Below are 20,879 nucleotides of genomic sequence, written 5' to 3'. Positions count from 1 at the left end.
GCTTTACCCTTACACCACAGTGCTGGCCTCTATAATACATTTTTACAGGAAGTTTTTAGATTTACGTATGTCAGAAGATCTGCTTGCTATTAGTATTTGTCATTAAATTGGCATTTGGATTCATTAAGCCTTGTTCAGAAGGTATAGAAAGATGAGAAACATGTATTTTTCTTGTCTAAAGTTAGGTTCATTGGGAAAGTAGAATTGATTTTTAGGGTTCACGTATAGTAAATGAAGCAAGTATTTTCCATTAGCCTTACTGAGGAAGAAAGTGTGTGGTGCTGCAGGCACTGGTTTTTGTGGGTCCTGAGCTGTAGCTATGGCAGTGGCATGCTGCCTGGCTAGTGACTTCTCTCCTTAGAGCCAACTAACCGGTGCAGCTATGGAGAGAGGTCAGAAGACATTTTTGATGAAGGGCATCTTCATTAAATGGTTCATTAGACATCAGCTCCAAGATGGCGGAATAGGGAGGGAGCACACTGATAGTCCGGGAAAAGACAGTTTAATAAAATGGAGATACTGTAGGTTCAGGGAAGAGTTAGGGGAAAAACAGCAGAGGAAACTCTTCTGGAACTAGTGGGACACGGAATGGTTCACGTATTTGAAGATAATTTTCAGTTGGAAAAGAAAGCCAATGATGTAGAAACACTTAGCAGTTTCTTCTCATTTTGTGGGACAGACTTTTGGAGATTCAAACTGATTATATAGGTAGAAGCAAAGACATGCAGATCTTATTTCAAAATAATGAACTTTGAAGCTTTGTTTCCATATTATTCTAACAGTCTGTTGTGAGCATCCAAGGGAAGATATGTAGAAGAAAAGGCAGGTGATGATTCTGCTCTAACTATGCCCAAGATCGAGTGGCCACCAGCTTAACTAGTACAGGACTCTGAGGAGCAGGCAGAAAACTGCAAGCCGATTCAGTACTGCTGTCTGATGTGGTTTTGTAAAACCGTAGTTCTGTAAAGCACCTGGAATTTGTGTCATTATCACTTACTTCCTGCCTTCCAGCAGCAAATGCATTGTGCTAGTATCTTAAAATGAAGAACAGGGCCGGCGCCGCGGCTCACTAGGCTAATCCTCCGCCTAGCGGCGCCGGCACACCGGGTTCTAGTCCTGGTCGGGGTGCCGGATTCTGTCCCGGTTGCCCCTCTTCCAGGCCAGCCCTCTGCTGTGGCCAGGGAGTGCAGTGGAGGATGGCCCAGGTGCTTGGGCCCTGCACCCCATGGGAGACCAGGAAAAGCACCTGGCTCCTGGCTCCTGCCATCGGATCAGCGCGGTGCGCCGGTCGCAGCGCACCGGCCGCGGCGGCCATTGGAGGGTGAACCAACGGCAAAGGAAGACCTTTCTCTCTGTCTCTCTCTCTCACTGTCCACTCTGCCTGTCAAAAAAAAAATAAATAAATAAATAAATAAAAAAAAAAATGAAGAACAGTAGACAGTTGGATTTCAGAGCAACTTTAAAATATGTGCACCTGAAATGGAGCGGTTGCAACGAATAAGAACAGAAAAGAATACAAAGCTGGTTCAACTATCGTCTGAGCTAACTATCAGAAATACATTCAGTATTTTTTCTTGTATATTTTACACAGATTAAAAAAATGTAATATAATTTTCATGCATGGAGAAGTTTTGCTGTGACCTTTTTAAATCAATCCAGAAAGACAAAATATTCATTTTTTACCTTGTGAATTGACTTAGTTTTCTTTTTCTGTTTCTTAATGCTTATTCCTAAGTTACTTCACATTTTTTTACTGTTTGCTTATATGTATGATATATATTTACTGATTTTTAAGACATTTGAATCATAATTAATATCAAAAGTAATGACCAATCTCTTGGTCAGAATATGTTGCTTGGTTATTAATATTATCTCTCTTTGATTTTCTCTTCCAAACTTGTTCCTCTCCTTGCCGTTCTATTTGTTAAAGGCCCCACCATACACAAAATTGCTCAAGCCCCAAAACCATGAATCTCTGATTTATTTCCCTTACAATCCTTGCTCCTCCTGCCCCTCTTTTTTTTTTTTTTTTTAAAACGTCTTCTTATTTCCACTCTTGCTTCTACTGGAATTCACCCCACACAGCAATTAAAATGGTCTTTTGCAATTATATCTCAGACCACCTTACTCTTAAGGCTTTATAGGAGACTGACTCCTTTCTAGAGTACTTAGCACTCTGGGTGACTTTTCCTAAGTTTGTATTCTGGTCATACCACTTATTAGTTGTGTGATTCTGAGCAAGTTTTAAAGATACTTCAAAAAGTTTGTGGGAAAATGGAATTCAGAAAAGTTTATTGTGGTGGATGAAATTTTGAAGTGCATGTATAATTTTTCATAGTTGCCATCTTCCACAAACTTTGAAGCCTGCTTTTATGCATGGATTTCAAAATGTTTGCACCAAAATTTACCCTTTCATTCCATTCCATTAACTTTTTGAAGTATGCTTGTACTTTATCTGGGTCTCAGTATTCTTATCTAAAATAGGGGATAATTATGGTAGTTGTCTCTTATAGTTACTGTGAGAATTTAATATGTTAATACCTGCAATGACTTACCATGTAGTAGATAGTAGTAAATGTTAGCTGCCTTCATCATTACCATCATCAGGATTGTTCTCAACTACCCTGGTCTCTGTAATATTTTTATTCTCTCTGGCTCCCTCACAGTAATTTGTTCATAATAATCTTCGGTTGCAGAGAGAGAGAGATTAAGCCAGGTATCCTTTATTGAAGAAGACATGATTTGAGGTACTTCGGTTCCAAATAGTGAAAGCAGAAACAATCCTAGGGTTTAAATTTGTTAAACTCCTGGCTGTTGAAAACTTGATCTTTATTTGACGGTCTGACCTGTCAGGGACTTGAATGGTTAAGTATCTGTGCTTCTGCTTTATGGGATAGTCTGTATTCTCTCTATTTTTTACTTTTTTTTATAGCTTACCTTTGAGGTAGGAGACTATTATAAGAGCATGCAATTTCATTAGTTCCTGAGCAAAGTAAATTATTAATTTCCTGTGTCCCAGGCAGTTATAGTCTGACTGAAAACATTGATATTTACACATGTGTGTGTAACACCTGTCATAGAAAAGCAATGTAGTCAATTGTGAGAATGGAAAATGATCTTAAGAATCATGGTAACCCTTCCCCAGAGTTTATGAATGAGGAGACTGTTCAAGGACTCCATGATAATCTTTCAAATAGCCACATTGAAGGAAAATGAACATTTTATATGCGAGTCACTGGTAAAACATTTCAGAGGTAATAGACAAATGATGTAGTAGGTGATTGAACAGAGATCAGAACAAAAGTAGCTGTGGGAGTCAACTGTTTGGGTGGACCTGGACTTTTTTTAAACCAGTCTTTTAAAAGGAGGCTGCTGGAGGAGAGCATGAGATGAAAAGACTATTGAAGTTGTGTTGAATTATACCATTTATGCAAATAATTGCTGAGTGCCTGGAACTCTTCTAGGCACTAAGTAGACAGTGATGAATAGGACTCATGAGTTATTTTATCATGGATCTTGTATGGGAGGAACAAAGACAATAAACAAGTTGAAAAATACAGTAATTACTATGAAGAGATAAAGCAAATTAGTGATCAAGGAAAGCCTCACTGAGTAGGTTTTAGTTAAGCTGAGGCCTGACCAATAACTGTCCAACTTTCTCAAGATGTGTGTAAAGGAATTTCCAGGCTGTGGGACAGGATAATGCAGTGATTTTAAGACAGGAGCCCAGCTGTTGAAGTTCACAGGATGAAAAGTGTAAGAAGGCATTCTGGTCCTGAGAGGAGGAGTGCCTCCCTAGATTTGTGTCCTAGTGTCTGTCTTACCCTAGCTCAGCTGTTTGAAGGACATAAATTACAAAGTTGTGTTTAGAGTGAGTCAGGGGAAGGAGTTTGGGCACAGAGAGGCTTGCAGCTTCTAGAGCTGGTCAAGCCAGGGTGAGGTTTTTGGACTTCATTGTTCCTGAAAGAGAAAACCCTGCAGAGTGTTAATGCAAGCAAGAGATGTGGTTTATATGGGTTATGAGAAAATAAGAGTGGAAGCAAGTTGGCCAGTTGGTGTGCGTTCAGGAGAGAAATGGACTAGGATGATAGGAGTGAATTATTTTGCAGTAATGTTATAGTCAGGGAAAATATATATATATATATATTTTAAATAATTAAAGTAACGAAATTCAGATCTTTGTTTTGATGTACCTGAAGAAACCTTACACTTTATTAAGCTCATCACATGGTGACATCACAGCATGAATTTACATATTTGGATCATATTTTATATTTTTGAATGCCTTTTCAGAACACACATACTCTTTTTAAAAAAATTTTTATTAATATAAAGAGAGCAGATTTCTTACATATCACAGATATACTTCCCTCCCAAGAACACATGTAGTCTTTGAAATTTATAAAGCCCATCATTTAGCTTCTTTTGAGCTTAAAATTTTTAATAATTGTAATCTAGTTCACATGTTGGCCAAATTTTCATCTGTCTTCTCACCCCCACAGAGCTCCTTTTGAAGTCATTGGAGCTCCCTGGGAGTGCTGAGCCTTTCGTGGGGGTGCAGAGCAAGGTGAGAGTTTGGGACCAAAAATAAATAAGTATCTTAAATACAGTTGGCTTCTCCATCAAAATAGAATTTCCATTTTAAATCTTATCACTGAATAAACACTAGAGGGCGGCATTTATCCTTTTAAAATTTTTAGAAATCTTTATCCAACCTCTTTTTTCTAGAAATCTCTTCAATGTTGTTTGCATTTTTAAAAGTGGATATGCTCAAATGGTTTTAAAGTGCTTGAGACATACATTAATTACATAACTATCTTTGGGAACCATCTGCATGTTTGCAGAGAGATTTTTATCTAATCTGTGTGTAGTTGGGGATGTATGGCCTTACTGAAGTTGAAGAAAATCCTTAACAACAAAAATATGTTAACCAGCTTTAAAAGGGGGTTATTAATAAGGTAAACCTGATGTTACCAGTACTTTTTTTTTTTTTTATAATAAAGATTTATGTATTTATTTGAGAGGTAGAGTTACAGACAAGCAGAGGCTTAGCCTAGTATGTCACAGCGCTGGCCCCATTACCAGTACTTTTGATAAACACAGATAAGATGTTAAAAGCCTGGGGAGTGCCAGTGACCATTTCATACTTGAACAGAGGGGCTTTGATGAATAATACAACTAGTTCCTAGATGGTTGCATAAATAGAAACTTGCTTACTTTGCTATTGAGAGTTAGATAAAGCAATTTAAATTGAAGTCTTAAATATTTCTATTAGCTTAGGACTTGTTTCTGTTTGTGGGTCATGTTGTACCATCCCATGTTAAATCTAGGAATTTCTAAGTAGAAGAAGAGGAAATTTTGGTGTCAGTAGTACTTGATACCTTTTAAATTAACATGTAAATCACTTAGGTAAATGAAATCTGTAAGTTGATTGATAGTATGTACAGTTAAAGATTTAGAATAGGATTTGAGTTGTCATACAAGATATTATAACTAATTTTAAAAATAGTTCTTCACTTGAAATTCAATTACTAGCTTTTTATTGGAAAAAAAGATTTATGCAAGTATAACGTTCTTGTCGCTCAGAATTTGGAATATTTTAATTTCTTTTGTAAGGTAATATTTTGGATATATTAAAAGCTATTTGTATTTTTTTGTTTCATCAGGTTATTCTTGGACACTATAATTGGCTCTCCTATGAAGATGTCTTCGTTCGAGCCCTTAATTTTGGAAGTGGCTTACACATGTTGGGTCAGAAACCAAAGACCAACATCGCCATCTTCTGTGAGACCAGGGCCGAGTGGATGATTGCTGCACAGGCGTGTTTTATGTACAATTTTCAGCGTATGTGGGCTTTCTTACTTTCCGGAAGAGTGACTATTTTAAAAGAGATGATACTTAAATATTATAATATTTCACTCTCGAGAGGGTGAGAGGTGGGGTTAATTTTCATGGGGCATCCAATTAGTAGAGAATTCTTAGTTGTGACTTGTAATTTTTGGTCTGTTTCTGAAAAAGAACCAGTTGTGGAACAGATTGTCCCAGTCAATGTAGTGAAGAGGATTAGCTTATTAGCAGGGGATTTTCTGGGTCTAAGGAAACAGACCTACACTCACTTAGGGGTCCCTGCTCCATTATCGTCTCTCAGGAATCCACTTTTGAAGTCACTGTTCTTGTGTTAATGCCACATCTCCCAGTGGCAACAGTTGACCTCTAAGACACTTCCATACTTGAACACGGTAAACTTCAAGGTGCCAGGTTAAATGATAGAGTATTTTAATGTTGTAATTGCTTCAGTGGTAATTGAGATGGCTCAGTCTGTGGGATATTCCTGAATGCTTGGTTAAGAGATGGTGGTACCAAAACGTTAAGTGTAGATGTTGTCACCTATTTCAGATGAGACTGAAAAGATACTTTAGCTAGGTTTCTTGCTATATGTATTTGTACTTTTTCTTCTATTTATTCTATATTTTTTTAATGAATGAGACAACTGCACACACACACACACGCACACACACACACACACATTAGACACAAGGAGAATGAGTGCACACATACTGTGCAGCTTCACTCCCCAAATGCCCACAACTATTGGCTGTTCTGGGGCTGAAGCAAGGTGCCAGGAATGTAGTCCATGTGAATGGCAGAGACCCAGTCACTTGAATCATCATTGCTACCTCAAGGGTATGCATTAGCAGGAAGTTGGATTCAGGAGCTGGAGCCAGGAATTGAACCCCAACCACCTGATATGAGACATGTACATCCCAACTGATAGAAAAAATGCCCAGCTCATGTTAAGAATTCTTCTAAAGCTTCTTAAAAGAAACCTATTTTCCAAGTCATTTTGTGTCCAACTTTATTTAGTTAGACAGAAGGTAAGAATCCCCATTATCATTTATATTCTGTAATTTTGACGTTTTCTAAGATTTTTCTTTAGATTTTTCTGCCTTAGAATAAACCATGCTGCCACTTGCTCATGCTATTTTCTTGACATGTTATGCCTTAAGTCTGACATTTCATTAATCATGATATTGGTATGTTATTTTTTACATTTTAATACCAAGTAGTCAACAATTATTTTAAAAAAAAGAGATTTATTTATTTATTTATTTGAAAGAGTTACACAGAAAGAGAAGGAGAGGCAGAGAGAGAGTGAGAGAGGTCTTCCATCCGCTGGTTCACTCCCCAATTGGTTGCAACGATGGAACTGTGCTGATCTGAAGCCAGGAGCCCCTTCCAGGTCTCCCATGTCTGTGCATGGGCCCAAGGACTTGGGCCATCTTCTGCTGCTTTCCCAGGCCATAGCAGAGAGCTGGATAGGAAGTGGAGCAGCCGGGACATGAACTGGGGCCCATATGGGATGCTGGCACTGCAGGTGGTGGCTTTACCCTCTATGCCACAGTGCTGGCCCCAAGAGTTAGGTTTTGAAATTTTTTATTTTTTTTATTTTTTTTAAATTTTTTTGACAGGCAGAGTGGACAGTGAGAGAGAGAGAGAAAGGTCTTCCTTTGCCGCTGGTTCACCCTCCAGTGGCCGCCACGGCTGGCGCGCTGTGGCCGGCGCACCGCGCTGATCTGATGGCAGGAGCCAGGTACTTATCCTGGTCTCCCATGGGGTGCAGGGCCCAAGGCCTTGGGCCATCCTCCACTGCACTCCCGGGCCACAGCAGAGAGCTGGCCTGGAAGAGGGGCAAATGGGACAGAATCCGGTGCCCCAACCGGGACTAGAACCCGGTGTGCCGGCACCACAAGGCAGAGGATTAGCCTAGTGAGCCACGGCGCCGGCAGGTTTTGAAATTTTAAAAATCAGTTACAGTTCGTTTCCAGAGTGATAGTCCCAGAGTAACATCTGTAGGTGAAACCAACTAAAATTTAGAACCGTTCATTTGGGGGCCAGTGCTGTGGCATAGTGGGTAAAGCCGCTGGCTACAGTGCCAGCATCCCATATGGACGCTGGTTTGAGTCCCGGCTCCATTTCTGATCCAGCTCTCTCCTGAAGCCTGGAAAAGCAGTAGAAGATGGCTCAAGTCCTTAGGCCCCTATTCCCACATGGGATACCCAGAGGGAGCTCCTGGCTCCTGGCTTGGATCAGCTCAGATTTGACCTTTGCAGCAAGCTGGGGAGTGAACCAGCGGATGGAAGACCTCTCTCTCTGCCTCTCCTTCTCTCTCTGTGTAACTGTGACTTCAAATAAAAAAAAAAATCTTTAAAAAAATAAAGCTGTTCATTTAAAAATATTGGAAACTGGGGCTATTAGGTGAGGGTGAATAGGTATGATGTCAACAAATTATGTTAGAATAATTTTAAAAAAAGCACTGTCTCATGGGCTATGGATTTCACAGTTTAGAATGCTCGGTTATGATATACATCCGCTGTGAGGCTTTATTTGCACCTGGTAGTTTATAAAATGTGTGTATTCTTGATTTGCTCTTCTTTTCCTTGTAGTTGTTACGTTATATGCTACTCTAGGAGGCCCAGCCATTGTTCATGGATTAAATGAGACAGAGGTGACCAACATCATCACTAGTAAAGAACTCCTGCAGACAAAATTGAAGGTGAATTCTGCAGTTGCTTTGTGACTGACACTTTAGAATTTGCAGTGTGATGAGACCTGTTAAGATACTTTATTTATGGTTTCTTACATCCTTACTGTCTTTGTAAGCTTTTATGAATATCATACCCTGTTATTTTTCTTGAGGAAATAAAAAGTGGGTTTTATATATATATATATATATATATATATATACACACACACAAATTCAGATAGTCCAGGGTTATGAACTGTTAATGTTCTTATGTTTAAATAAAAGGGGTCACAACTTTTATTGTACTCATATATTTTCTAGTCTTTTTAATAAATTTGTAATTTCTAAGGGTTATATTTTAAACTGGTAATTCATGTTGCTCCTGAATTATTGTATAATAATGACTTCAGAATATTGTAAAAGTTAAAATTGGAGACTTGGAAAATTATAGAAAATGGGCTTTAGTTTCTAGACAGTTTCCTATAAAAATAGAAATATCTGGACCATTCATTCATTGGTTTATTTAGCTTTATAACTTTACAATTGAAATCCTCACTCCCCACTTTATCTCATGTGTTTTTATTTCACTTCTTAAAAAACTGAGTGATTGACTCTGATTTCCCTGGGGCTCATGTCACCTGTGTGTATGTGCCCACTTGGCAAGGCAGTGGCTTCATTGATTAAGATTTTACTAACGAACATGGGGTACATGCTGTAAAAGAGTAAGTTCAATTTAGTGCAATATTTCTCAATCTTAAAGTGATATTTATGCCATTGCAACCCCCCCCTTTCTTTTGAGATAAGAAATTTCTTCAATAGTTGTTTAATATGGTAAATCTCTTTTCTTGTATCTTGAACTATTTGCTAAACTGTTTCAAGAATTACAAAGAACTTGGTAAATGTTGGCATTTTTCCAGGATATAGTTTCCTTGGTCCCACGCCTGAGGCATATCATCACTGTTGATGGGAAGCCACCAACCTGGTCTGAATTCCCCAAAGGTGTCATCGTGCACACCATGGCTGCAGTGCAAGCCCTGGGAGCAAAGGGGAGCCTGGGTATGTTCCCTTTACTCATTCTTGATGAGTGCTTTCTGTGGGCACTTCTCCAGGATTGCTCCAGAGATTTGACTCTGTGGTTAGATCAGATCTAGACCATGAGTGGGAGAAGTGTTTCTCTCTAGGTATCCTTTCATCTAGCCCATAGAGAAAAGTTTAAAGAAAAATACATTCTTAATGTTCTAAAAGTAATAAGAGTAATTTAAAAGAAAATATTTGATAATATAAGTTTTTCTTTTATTTAATCTTTCCATCTCCCTTTTCTGATCATTTTGGGATAGTTTAAAGTTGATTTTGTAAATATGCCATTAAGCTTGTCCATGTGAATTGCTTGCTTGTGTTAACAGATGGAGGACTCGACCTGGAGCCCTCCTTTTACACTCTGCTCCCACTCTTCCCTCTCTGGAAGTGACATGGTTGTATCTTCAGTTAGTACACCTGGCATGGTGCCTAGAAGTTTTTATTCATAAATAAATGTAAAAAAAAGTTAGGGTGTACTTTACTTCCTCTTTAGTAGGAAACTTAGTGATTCAGTGTGAGCATTCACTTAGCTCAGGAATAGAGTTGTGCTGACATGAATTTTGGGCTTGTGTTTTAGGTGCTGATAGGACATTCACGGGTATATACATGGTCTACTTGAGTTTGGAATTAAGAGATTTAGAAGCTAGTAATAGTTGGGTATTCATTAGAGCTTTGGGAAAAGGTGAGGTCACCCACAGGGAAAGGTGTCACTGAAGGTCCCTGAGGACTACTCAGAGAGAAAGGAAGAAAATGACATTAGGAGTGTGTGGCTGGTGAAGCCAAGGGAAGGAGATTTGGACAAGTCATCAATAGGACTAGGTGTACAGAGAGGTCAGGTGACACAGGGGTTGCAAAAGCACTACCAGACTTGGCAAATGTTGTCTTAAAGAGGGCAGTGCCCAAGATGTGATAGAGGTAGAGAATGGTGTTAATGGGTTGCAAAGGAATGAATGACAGATGCAGAGGCAGACTTGACTGAATTACTTTTCAAGAGACACATCTGGGTGAGTAATAGAGAAGGGAGATTTTCTTTGGGAACATGTATAAAGACTTTCCCCATTTATTTAGAAATCCACATCAAGGGTTGTTTTATTCAGGTATGTCAGCATTTTCATCCATTACTCATTTCTCTCTTTTTGCTTTGTCATCTCTATTCCTTAGGGTTGTCATTACAAATGGTTGACAGTGTTGTTGTTTTTTTTTTTTTTTTAAAAGATTATTTATTTGAAAGTAGAGTTACAGAGAGGCAGAGGCAGAGAGAGAGAGGTCTTCCATCTGCTGGTTAACTCCCCAGATGGCCGCAATGGCTGGAGCTGTGCCGGTCCAAAGCCAGGAGCCAGGAGCTTCCTCCAGGTCTCCCACATTAAGTACAGGGGTCCAAGGACTTGGGCCGTCTTCTGCTTTCCCAGGCCATAGCAGAGAGCTGGATCAGAAGTGGAGCTGCTGGAACTCAAACCGGCCCCCATATGGGGTGCTGGCACTGCAGGCGGCTGCTTTACCCGCTATGCCACAGCGCTGACCCTGACAGTGTTTTTCAGTTCAGGACTGCAAGCCACACTTATTTCTAAGTTGAATTGGTAAAATAGCCTTTTGTTTCCTTAATTCCTTTCTTGTCTTTATAGTTCGTTAAGCATACAGCAGCCAAGTAATCCTTGTCACAGGTGATGATTATGCCTCTGTTGAGAACAACATTGTTTCTCTCTGGAGTAAAGTCCAAAGTCTTCAGCGGGGCCTATAAGACCCCACGTGTATGGTCTGGTCTGCCACCTCACCACAGTTCTCTGGCTGTCTTTTGTGTCCACTGCATTCCCACTGCATTCCTTGATCGTCTTTATGTATGCCAAGCACATTCGTACCTCAGGACCTTTGCACCTGCTTAGTATCCTTTGAATGTTCTCTCAGTCCCAGGGTTTTCATGGCTCTCTTCCTCACCCTATTTAGATTTTCACTTAAAATAGCTGCAGAGAGGCGTTCCCTGATACTTGTATCTAAGTAGCATCTGCTTCATCTCGTTGCCTTGTCTTGCTTTGTGTTTCTTCATAGCTGTTATTCCAGTATAGATTTTTTTGTCCCAGTAGATTTTATGTTCTTAATGTGTAAAACATGTATATTTTAGTTGAATTGAGTTAGAATAATTATGAAAAAATCGGTGATATGATTAAATTTCTCAGAAGTGTGTTATTTTTCCTTCAATACAGAGAACAAACCTCATAGCAAACCATTGCCCTCAGACATTGCAGTAATCATGTACACAAGTGGATCCACAGGAATCCCAAAGGGAGTCATGATTTCACATAGTAACATCATTGCTGGTATAACTGGGATGGCAAAAAGGATTCCAAGACTGGGGTATGTCATAGTAAAAAAAAAAAAAAGGGGAATGTTTTCATATGTATGTTGTTATTAACAGATATGTCTTTACTAGTGTATGGTTAAATTGCTCCTTCAAAGGCTATTTACACTGGATTTTTTTTTTTTAATTTAAAGATTTATTTGATAAGCAGGGTAACATAGAGGCAGAGGCAGAGGCAGAGAGAGAAGTGTTCCATCTGCTGGCTCACTTACATGGCCACAATGGCTGGAGCTGGGCTAATCCGAAGTCAGGAGTCAGGAGCTTCTTCCATATCTCCCACGTGGGTGCAGGGGCCCAAGGGCTTAGGCTGCCTTCTACTGCTTTCCCAGGCCATAGCAGAGAACTGGATCGGAAGTAGAGCAGCTGGGACTTGAACCAGCACCCACATGGCATTCTCGCACTGCAGGCGGTGACTTTACCCTCTATGCTACAGTGCTGGCCCCAATATACTGAATATTTTCTAAAAATTGGACACTAAAATTAATTATGAAATATAAGGTTTAACTTTTTAACAATTTTAAATTTTAAATGACTTATATAAATCCCTTAATTTTTTAAACTAGTTGATACTGTTGCTTCTTTAGTCATTTTTATATCGAAATACTGTTTAGGTAAACAGATAACTTGTAAATATTTATTCAGTAAATATGAGCTGTGTTCACAGTCTCTGATTATTTTATTTAATTTTTAATTTGTTATTCATTGAGAGGCAGAGGGAAAGAAAGAAATGGACAGAGTGAGTCCTCATTGTCTGGTTCTCTCCTGAAATGCCTGCAGTGGCTTGAGCTTAGAACTTAATCTGGGTCTCCCAAGCACCCGACTACTTGAGCCATTACCTGCTGCCTACTAGGCACTAAGGGTTCACATTAGCAGGAACCTGGAATTGAGAATGGAACTGGGCACTGCAGTACGGGATGTAGGCATTCCAACCAGCATGTTAACCACTAGACCAAATGGCTGCCCCTGATTTTTATTTTTAAGACAAACTCCAGTGATAGCAGGATGGGTATAATGGAGTAGAAAAGAGATAATGGAGGAAAGCAGATGGAATCTGAGGGGTGGTAAAGGAAACATTCCCAGAGATGGAATCAGTATTCCCGTGACTGATCTGAAGCAGTGGCTATTTTTAATGCCTTTTTGTACTGAAGCCACACACATATGTACACACATAGTTACTGTGGGATTGAGCTTGGGGATAGAGCATGAAATTTCTTTTATATATTTGTACATTACAGAAAACAAATTAGGAATAACAATTTCCTTATAGGTTTGTCTGAGTTGTACTTGGTATTTTGGGGATGGGGGCAGTTGTTGAAATACACACACACACACACACACACACACACACACATATATATGTATGTATATATATATATGTAATATTTGTGGTATATTAGCCTATAATTTTTTATTTGCAATTTAGTCCCAACTCCCAGAGCAGAATCTGTTTTGTAAAATATCTGGCAGACACTTGTGGATTGGAAACAGCATCTCTTCTTGTCTGCTGCCTCAGTTTCGGTTTAGCTTGAGCAGTAGTTTTTTACCCTAACATCCCCGCTAGTACCTATCTGTTCCTCCCCTAATGTGGTCACTTTGAGCATAGAGCACAGCTGACCTTTCTCCTGTCTCCTTTGTCTTAGAGAGGAAGATGTTTACATTGGATATTTGCCTCTGGCCCATGTCCTGGAGTTAAGTGCTGAGCTCGTTTGTCTCTCTCACGGATGCCGCATTGGCTACTCTTCACCACAGACTCTAGCAGACCAGGTAAATTAAATGTCTGTGACTTGAAATAATGGACTTTTCAGTATGACAGTATATTGTAAGGATGACAGTAAGTCATTTTGAAATAAACTCTTTGCTTCTAAAGTGTTTTGTAGTTTATAAGTACATTAAAATGATGAATTTATAATATGCTTTTTGATTTGAGGTTTCTTTGCGTATTCAAAGTGAGGACCACTTTATATGGATCATTTTTTTCTTTTCTTATAGTCTTCAAAAATAAAAAAAGGAAGCAAAGGGGATACATCCATGTTGAAACCAACCCTGATGGCAGCCGTTCCGGTAAGATTTGAGCAGTATTGAATATTTAGTACTGAAGATGTATGATCTGCTGCAGAGCAGTAATGCTTGTGAAAAAGGTAGCACTGACATGGTAATTGATGCAGAATTTATTCCATATTGTTTTAGAGCATTATGCTTTATAGGACTTATTCTTACATTTTTAGCTTTAATTTTTCTTCGTGTTTACTGAGCACTCAGCCTGGCTTCAGCTTCCATATATTATCATCAAATACTTAAATGGAAAGTTATAGAAAAAGGACCCACAGCAGTTTTCTGGCTTCTCCTATTATGGCTTTCTGATTTTGCTTAAAAGTGTTGGGAATTACTTGCGCTTATATCAAGTGTATTTACGTAGTTATTTCAAAGTCAAATGTAAATGGTCAGTAGTTTGGAGTTTAAGTGTGATTATAGTTTCCTAGTAGTACCCTGCTTTAAATTCTTAATTTGTTCAAAAACTAATTATAACTTAAAACTGTGGAGAAAAAATTATTTTAAATCATTAACGTATACTTTTTAGTAATGAGACTTGGCAAGCACAATGCAGACAAGGAAAGTTTTCATGGCAACGATATTAAAAGACAAACAAATCAAAAAACAAAGGAAACCTAGGCCCTTTTGTGAGCAAACAGTATGCTACATCTATATAATATGAAGTTAGAGGGGTTGGTGCTATGGCGCAGCAGGTAAAAGCCCTGGCCTGCAGTGCTGGCATTCCATATGGGTGCTGGTTCAAGTCCCAGCTGTTCCACTTCTGATCCAGCTCTCTGCTAAAGCTCCTAGGAAAGCAGCAAAGGATGGCCCAAGTGCTGGGCCCCTGCACCCATGTGGGAGACTCAGAGGAAAAAGCTTCTGACTCCTGGCTTTGGATTGGCTCGGCTCTGGCTGTTGCGGCCATTTGGGGGGAATACCAGTGGATAGAAGATCTCCCTGTCTGTCTCCCTCTCTCTGTAACTCTGTCTTTCAAATAAATAAAGTAAATCTTTAAAAAAAATAAAGTTAGATTATAAAAATAAATATCAGATAGATGTTAATTATTTTGTGAGTTTAGTGTTTGGTTCAGAGTAAGTGAGATAAACAAAGAAATATAAAGAATCAATAATGATATATTCCTGCCCTAAGTCTTATGTTTCCCCCTTTTTGTGTTATTATCAAGAGTATCTAGGTGTATTTCTGTTAAAAATTATTTCTTCAGAAGTCTCATTTTTAAACTAATTGTGGCTGTATTTCATAAGTTTTGTTCTGATAGAATATACTTTTACAATGCCTTAATGAAAATTTATAAAGCCTTAAATAGAAATACAAATCAGGTTTTCAGATTTGAATATTTAAGGCAGCTGCTAATCATTAACTGCGTTATGGATTCATTTTTGTATATTTATATATGTATTATGTTATAAATATACATTTATAAAATATAAACAATTATACATAAAATATGTTTATACCTACAAATATATTTATATACATATGTATTTATGTGCTGTATGTTCATTTTTATATTTGCAGGAAATTATGGATCGGATCTACAAAAATGTCATGAATAAAGTGAATGAAATGAGTAGTTTTCAACGCAATCTATTTATTCTGGCCTATAATTACAAAATGGAACAAATTTCAAAAGGACGTAGTACCCCACTGTGTGACAGGTAAATAAGGACCCTCCCTTTTTCTTTTGATAATTTAATCATTTAATTCATGTTAATTAACCAGTTAATTGAGATAGAGATAAGTAATATTGGGGGAGGGCAGCATTGTGACGAAGCAGGTTAAACCACTTCCTGCAGTGTTGGCATCCTGTATGGTTGCTGGCTTATTACTGGCGCAGCTCCAGTTGTAGCAGCCATCTGGGGAGTGAACCAGCGGATGGAAGACCTCTCTCTCTCTGTTTTTACTTCTCTCTATAACTCTGTCTACAGATAAATAAAATCAATAAAACATAAAAGATATAATAAAAAAAAGAATATGAGGTATTTAAAAATAACCTGCAGGAGCTGGTGTTGTGATATAGTAGGTTAAACCACTGCCTGCAACGTTAATATCTCATAGGGGCATCAATTTGAGTTCCAGCTGCACCACTTCCCATTCAGCTCCCTGCTAATGTGCCTGGGAAAGCAATGGAGAACGACCCAAGTATTTAGGTCCCAGGACCCATATAGGAGACCTGAAGAAGCTCCAGGCTCCTGACTGCAGGCTTCAGCCTGGTCCAGCCCTTAGTTGAGGCCATTTGGATAATGAACCAGCGAATGGAAGATCTCTCTGTATGTGTCCCTCTCTCTCTCTCTCTCTTTCTCCAACTCTGCTTTTCAAATCAATAAAAATAAGTCTTGAAAAAACCTGCAATATCTTTTGAAAATATTTTTCGTTTAGAATTTTGCTGTATTTAATTTAATTTTAATTTTTTATTTAATGTAATTCTGTGGACACTTAAGGGACTTAGTACTTTGAGAAAATTTCTCTTTGATTTGAAATTTATATTGGCATCAATATAAAATTTCAGTATGAATATAAAATGAAGACTAAATATGATTAAATGTTTTGTATTTAAAGTTTTAAATGACCAATTTTATCCCAGATATGTATTTTGATAGTGTTAAATAGATTTATGATTTTATGATTAAAATTCAAATTTTTATGAAAAAATTAGTTTTCAGGTACTTCTTTTTATTTAGAACTCTATGAGCTTTTTTCCCTGCCTTATTATCTCTTTAGCAAGATATATATACATTGCTTTGGAAAGTTTGTTAATTTGATTTTTCAAAGTTATTTAAAAATTTTTTTAAAAATCTTCTTCCCCTTTTGGATTGAAGTAGTGAATAATCTTAATTTATTAAAATTAATTTATTAAAATATTATTAGAAACTTATCAATTAGATGATGAATTATTTTCCTTTTTTTAATTCCTCATAGATGATTTCTTTTAAACAATAATAATGCTTCTTTTAAACAATAAAACTTCAATTAGTGAAATATTAAAAATAGCTAGGAGGTGGGTATTTATTTTAATATTTATTATTTGAGAGATAGCTTATAGACAGGGAGAGGGAGAGACAAAGAGACAAATCTTCCATTTCAATCCCCAAATGGCGGTAGCGGCCAGAGCTTTTGCTGATCCGAATCCAGGAGCCAGGGTCTCTCATGTGGATGCAGAGGCCCAAGCCACTTGAGTCATCTGCTACTGCTTTCCCAGGCCTAGCAGAGAGCTGGATTGGAAGAGGAGTGGCTAGGACTCAAACTGGTGCCCATATGGGATACTGGCACCTCAGGTGTAGCCCATTATGCCACAGAACCAGCCCTGGAGGTGGTTATTTAACCTAATAATTAAGACACTTAATCCTGTATCAGAATGCCTTGGGTGCATTGCCTGGACTCAGCTCCCAACTCCCCAAGTCAGCTTCCTGCTCATGTATACTCTGGGAGGCAGTGGTGATGGCTTAAGTAGTTGATATCTGTCACCCATGTGGAAAAGTTGAATTCTTGGTTCCTGGCTTTGACACGGTGTCGCTCCCCTCTTCGTGGAGGAACGACACGGACCCTGCGCTGTTCTTTTGTCTGCTCGGCCCTCCCGGGTTTGCTGCTGGTTCTTCCAGTGTTGGCTACCGACCTTTCCACCTCCGTGGAAGGGCGTTCCCCTGCCACTTTCCCCACTTCCGCGGGGGAGCGGCACACCGCCGGCCGGCTCTCTCGGGGGCTGCACAGGTGTTCCTTCAGATAGATGTTCCTGGTGCATGTTGTCTCTCTCCCTCCTTTATAGTCCTCTTCCACCAATCCCAACTCTGCTACCCACACGCCGAGTACGCTGCTCTCCTCCAATCAGGAGCAGGATCAGCTCCTGCAGGTCATCACTCAAGTTGGCGAGAGGCAGCTGCGTAGAAGTTGTTAATCCCTTCTCAGCGCCATATTGTGGGAGAGCAGATGCATAGAATAAGTCTTAATTCCAGTAACAGTCTAGTCCGAGTTGCTCCCCACAACACGGCCCAGTCCTGGACCTTGCGGGCATTTGGGGAGTGAACCAGCAGATGGGAACACACCGTATCTCTCTCTCTCTCTCTCAACAACCAAAAAGAGCTTTGTTGCTATGTATAAATATGTGCACATTTCTAATGAAGTAAAGCAAAAACCTAATTTGCTTTTAATTTCATGTAGATATAATACAATAATATAATATAAACTAGTTGCTATGATTTAAGGGATTTTCCATTATTACACAAAATAAATTATATAATAATTCTTTTTGAAGATTTATTTATTTGAAAGCAGAATTAGAAGGAGAGACAGAGAAAGAGATCTTCCATCCACTGGTTCACTCCCCAGATGGCTGCCATGGCTGGAGCTGGGCTGATGAGGAACCAGGAGCTAACTTTAGGTCTCCTACATGGGTTGCAGGGGCCCAAGCACTTGGGCCATCTTCCATTTCTATCCCAGGCACATGAGGAGGGAGCTGGATCAGAAGCAGAGGAGCCAGGACTCAAACCGGTGCCCATATTGGGTGCCAGTACTACATGCAGTGGCTTTACCATAGTGCTGGCCTCCTTATGATTGTGAATTTAGATATTACTTGAAAATTTCTTATGGGGAATTCATGTATTCTTTACCTTGTTAAACTATTAGAAGCTAAGATTTAAATAACAGGTCAAGAGAATCTCCCAAATTGGCTGTGTGACTTTAGATAAGTCACTTAATTAAAAAAATCTCATATCATAATTGGGAGATTAGAAAATGATTTGGAAATCTTTCAGCTTTAAAATCCTGTGACTCTGATTAATTCCTTTTTTTAGCTTTGTTTTCCGGAAAGTTCGAAGTTTGCTAGGAGGAAATATTCGACTTCTTTTGTGTGGTGGTGCTCCACTTTCTGCAGCTACACAGCGGTTCATGAATATCTGTTTTTGCTGTCCTGTTGGCCAGGGATATGGACTTACGGAATCTACTGGTGCTGGAACAATTACAGAAGGTTAGTGTTGTTCCTGAAATGAAGTGTCCATCTGAGACTTAAGTACAACTCCAGGTATTTTTTTGGTATGGATTATTTTCTGCAAATATATTGGAGATGAGTAGTAGAGGTTTTTGTCTAGTAGATGAGTGGGTAAAATTGAGGTGGTATTATTGATACCAGTTTTTAGAATATATTGGATGTGTCTGTAGTCAATAATTTATCTGGAGAGGCTTTTCATATTAAACTATTCAGGTATTTAGCATTCTGGAAAGAAGCTTTAGTGACCAGCATTGACTGTGTTGTATATATTTATCTTCTAATATCAGTTATTAGATTTCTTGTAGAAAAATTTGGGTGTTTTTGTCTAGTTGAGCGCTCAAGTTCAGAAATGTCTATGGAGATCTCTCTAAGTGTGGAGAGGAACCAGATTTGAGTCTAGTGAGTATAATTACCAGACTTCATCATGATGAGGGGTTGAGGAGGAGATCCACTGCCTAAATGGTGGTTGTTTCCCAGATGAGTCCCATAGATAGTGCCTCATGTGTCCCTTATAGGAGAGAGTCATTTTGCTTCCCAGTGCTAGAGAACTGTGCTCCTACTTTATATGTCATAGATATTGATAGATACTAAGTTTTTTAACTGCTCATTTTCCATATGAGTGCTTCTGTTTACCATTCATATGCAAGGTTTTTCTTACATTCTGTGTTTTCTTGCCTTTCAGTTGTGTTCTTTTATTTTACATAATTTGGAAGCTAATTTTAGATTTATTTTGCAGGAAATAAGCAGTCTTAAAAACATGCAAATCTGGAGCTTTTTTTTGCAGATATTTAATTTCTTCTGTTTATAAGATTTAGATTGAATATGGGGTTATCAATAACAGTTTGTATTATAAGTCAAAGTCTTTGAAGTGTTAAATATCAGACTTTCATTTCTGATATTTGAATACTCTTTAAAGAGCAAACATAATATAGTTGTAATTCATGATAGCGGAAGATTCCAGCAGCCTTACTCTGTGGCCTGCTTCTGAGATACTGTAGGAATTTCAGATAGGGCTTGCTATCATAAGGTAAGGTGAGGGAGACTGTAATAGTGACACATGGAAGACCAGAGTTATTTGTGCTGTAATGCTGTGGGGCCTGATAAGAAAACAGAGAAGTGTAAACGGCTTGCTCCATCAGCCTTTAAGCTAGGGGTACAGACTCACTGAATGAGCAGCCGCTTAATGAATGCAGTGGGTCCTGTCTTGAGGAAATGTGATGGGAAAAAATTCTAGGGGGACTGAGCAGGCATCCTGTCTAACAGAGGCTGTTGATTGTTGCTATATCTTTAATGTGGGTCTGTCCTCACTGGAGATTCCACACTTATCTGTAAAATTCCATGATTTTTTAAAAAAGATTTATTTATTTTCTTTGAAAGAGTTACAGAGAGAGAGGAGAGGCAAAGGGAGAGAGAGGTCTTCCATCCGATGGTTCACTCCCCAGTTGACTGCAACAGCTGGAGCTGTGCTGAAGCCAGGAGCCAGGAGCTTCTTCCTGGTCTCCCACATGGGTGCAGGGGCCCAAGCACTTGAGCCATCTTCTACTGCTTTCCCAGGCCATAGCAGACAGCTGGATGGGAAATGGAGCAGCTGGGTCTCAAACCGGCGCCCATATGGGATGCTGACACTTCAGGCCAGGGTGTTAACCCGCTGTGCCACAGTGCCAGCCCCAAAATCCATGATTTTTAAAAATGGTAATAGCTAATTCAGGTTTTAGGAAAACTCAGTATAACAGCATGCCTGTGCAGACTGCATCCTGTGGTTCACCAGTTTGCAGTTTATGATTTTGAAGATATTTAGCTTTGGGATAAATCATTATGTTGGTAATTTAGAAAAATGAAGTTGTTTGTTTGTTAACTACTGTTCTCAAATGCTTTTTTTTTTTTCCATATGTCTC

General features: G+C 38.9%; 1 protein-coding gene across 6 annotated transcripts in view; it reads left to right on the top strand.

Moving 5' to 3' along the window:
• The window catches only part of ACSL3 (acyl-CoA synthetase long chain family member 3), an 87,960-nt gene that overhangs the window by 50,303 nt on the left and 16,778 nt on the right, over positions 1 to 20,879 (top strand). For all 6 annotated transcript variants that reach the window (XM_008259233.4, XM_008259234.4, XM_070070149.1 and 3 more), the window contains 8 exons: positions 5,667 to 5,844; positions 8,445 to 8,554; positions 9,442 to 9,580; positions 11,800 to 11,950; positions 13,595 to 13,718; positions 13,944 to 14,015; positions 15,522 to 15,661; positions 18,791 to 18,963. In XM_008259233.4, coding sequence (XP_008257455.1) covers positions 5,667 to 5,844; positions 8,445 to 8,554; positions 9,442 to 9,580; positions 11,800 to 11,950; positions 13,595 to 13,718; positions 13,944 to 14,015; positions 15,522 to 15,661; positions 18,791 to 18,963 — 1,087 coding nt within the window. The remainder of the gene's footprint in view (positions 1 to 5,666; positions 5,845 to 8,444; positions 8,555 to 9,441; positions 9,581 to 11,799; positions 11,951 to 13,594; positions 13,719 to 13,943; positions 14,016 to 15,521; positions 15,662 to 18,790; positions 18,964 to 20,879) is intronic.

This window comes from Oryctolagus cuniculus, chromosome 3 (genome assembly GCF_964237555.1).
Source record: "Oryctolagus cuniculus chromosome 3, mOryCun1.1, whole genome shotgun sequence".
NCBI lineage: Eukaryota > Metazoa > Chordata > Mammalia > Lagomorpha > Leporidae > Oryctolagus > Oryctolagus cuniculus.
This window is presented reverse-complemented; position numbering and strand designations above follow the sequence as displayed.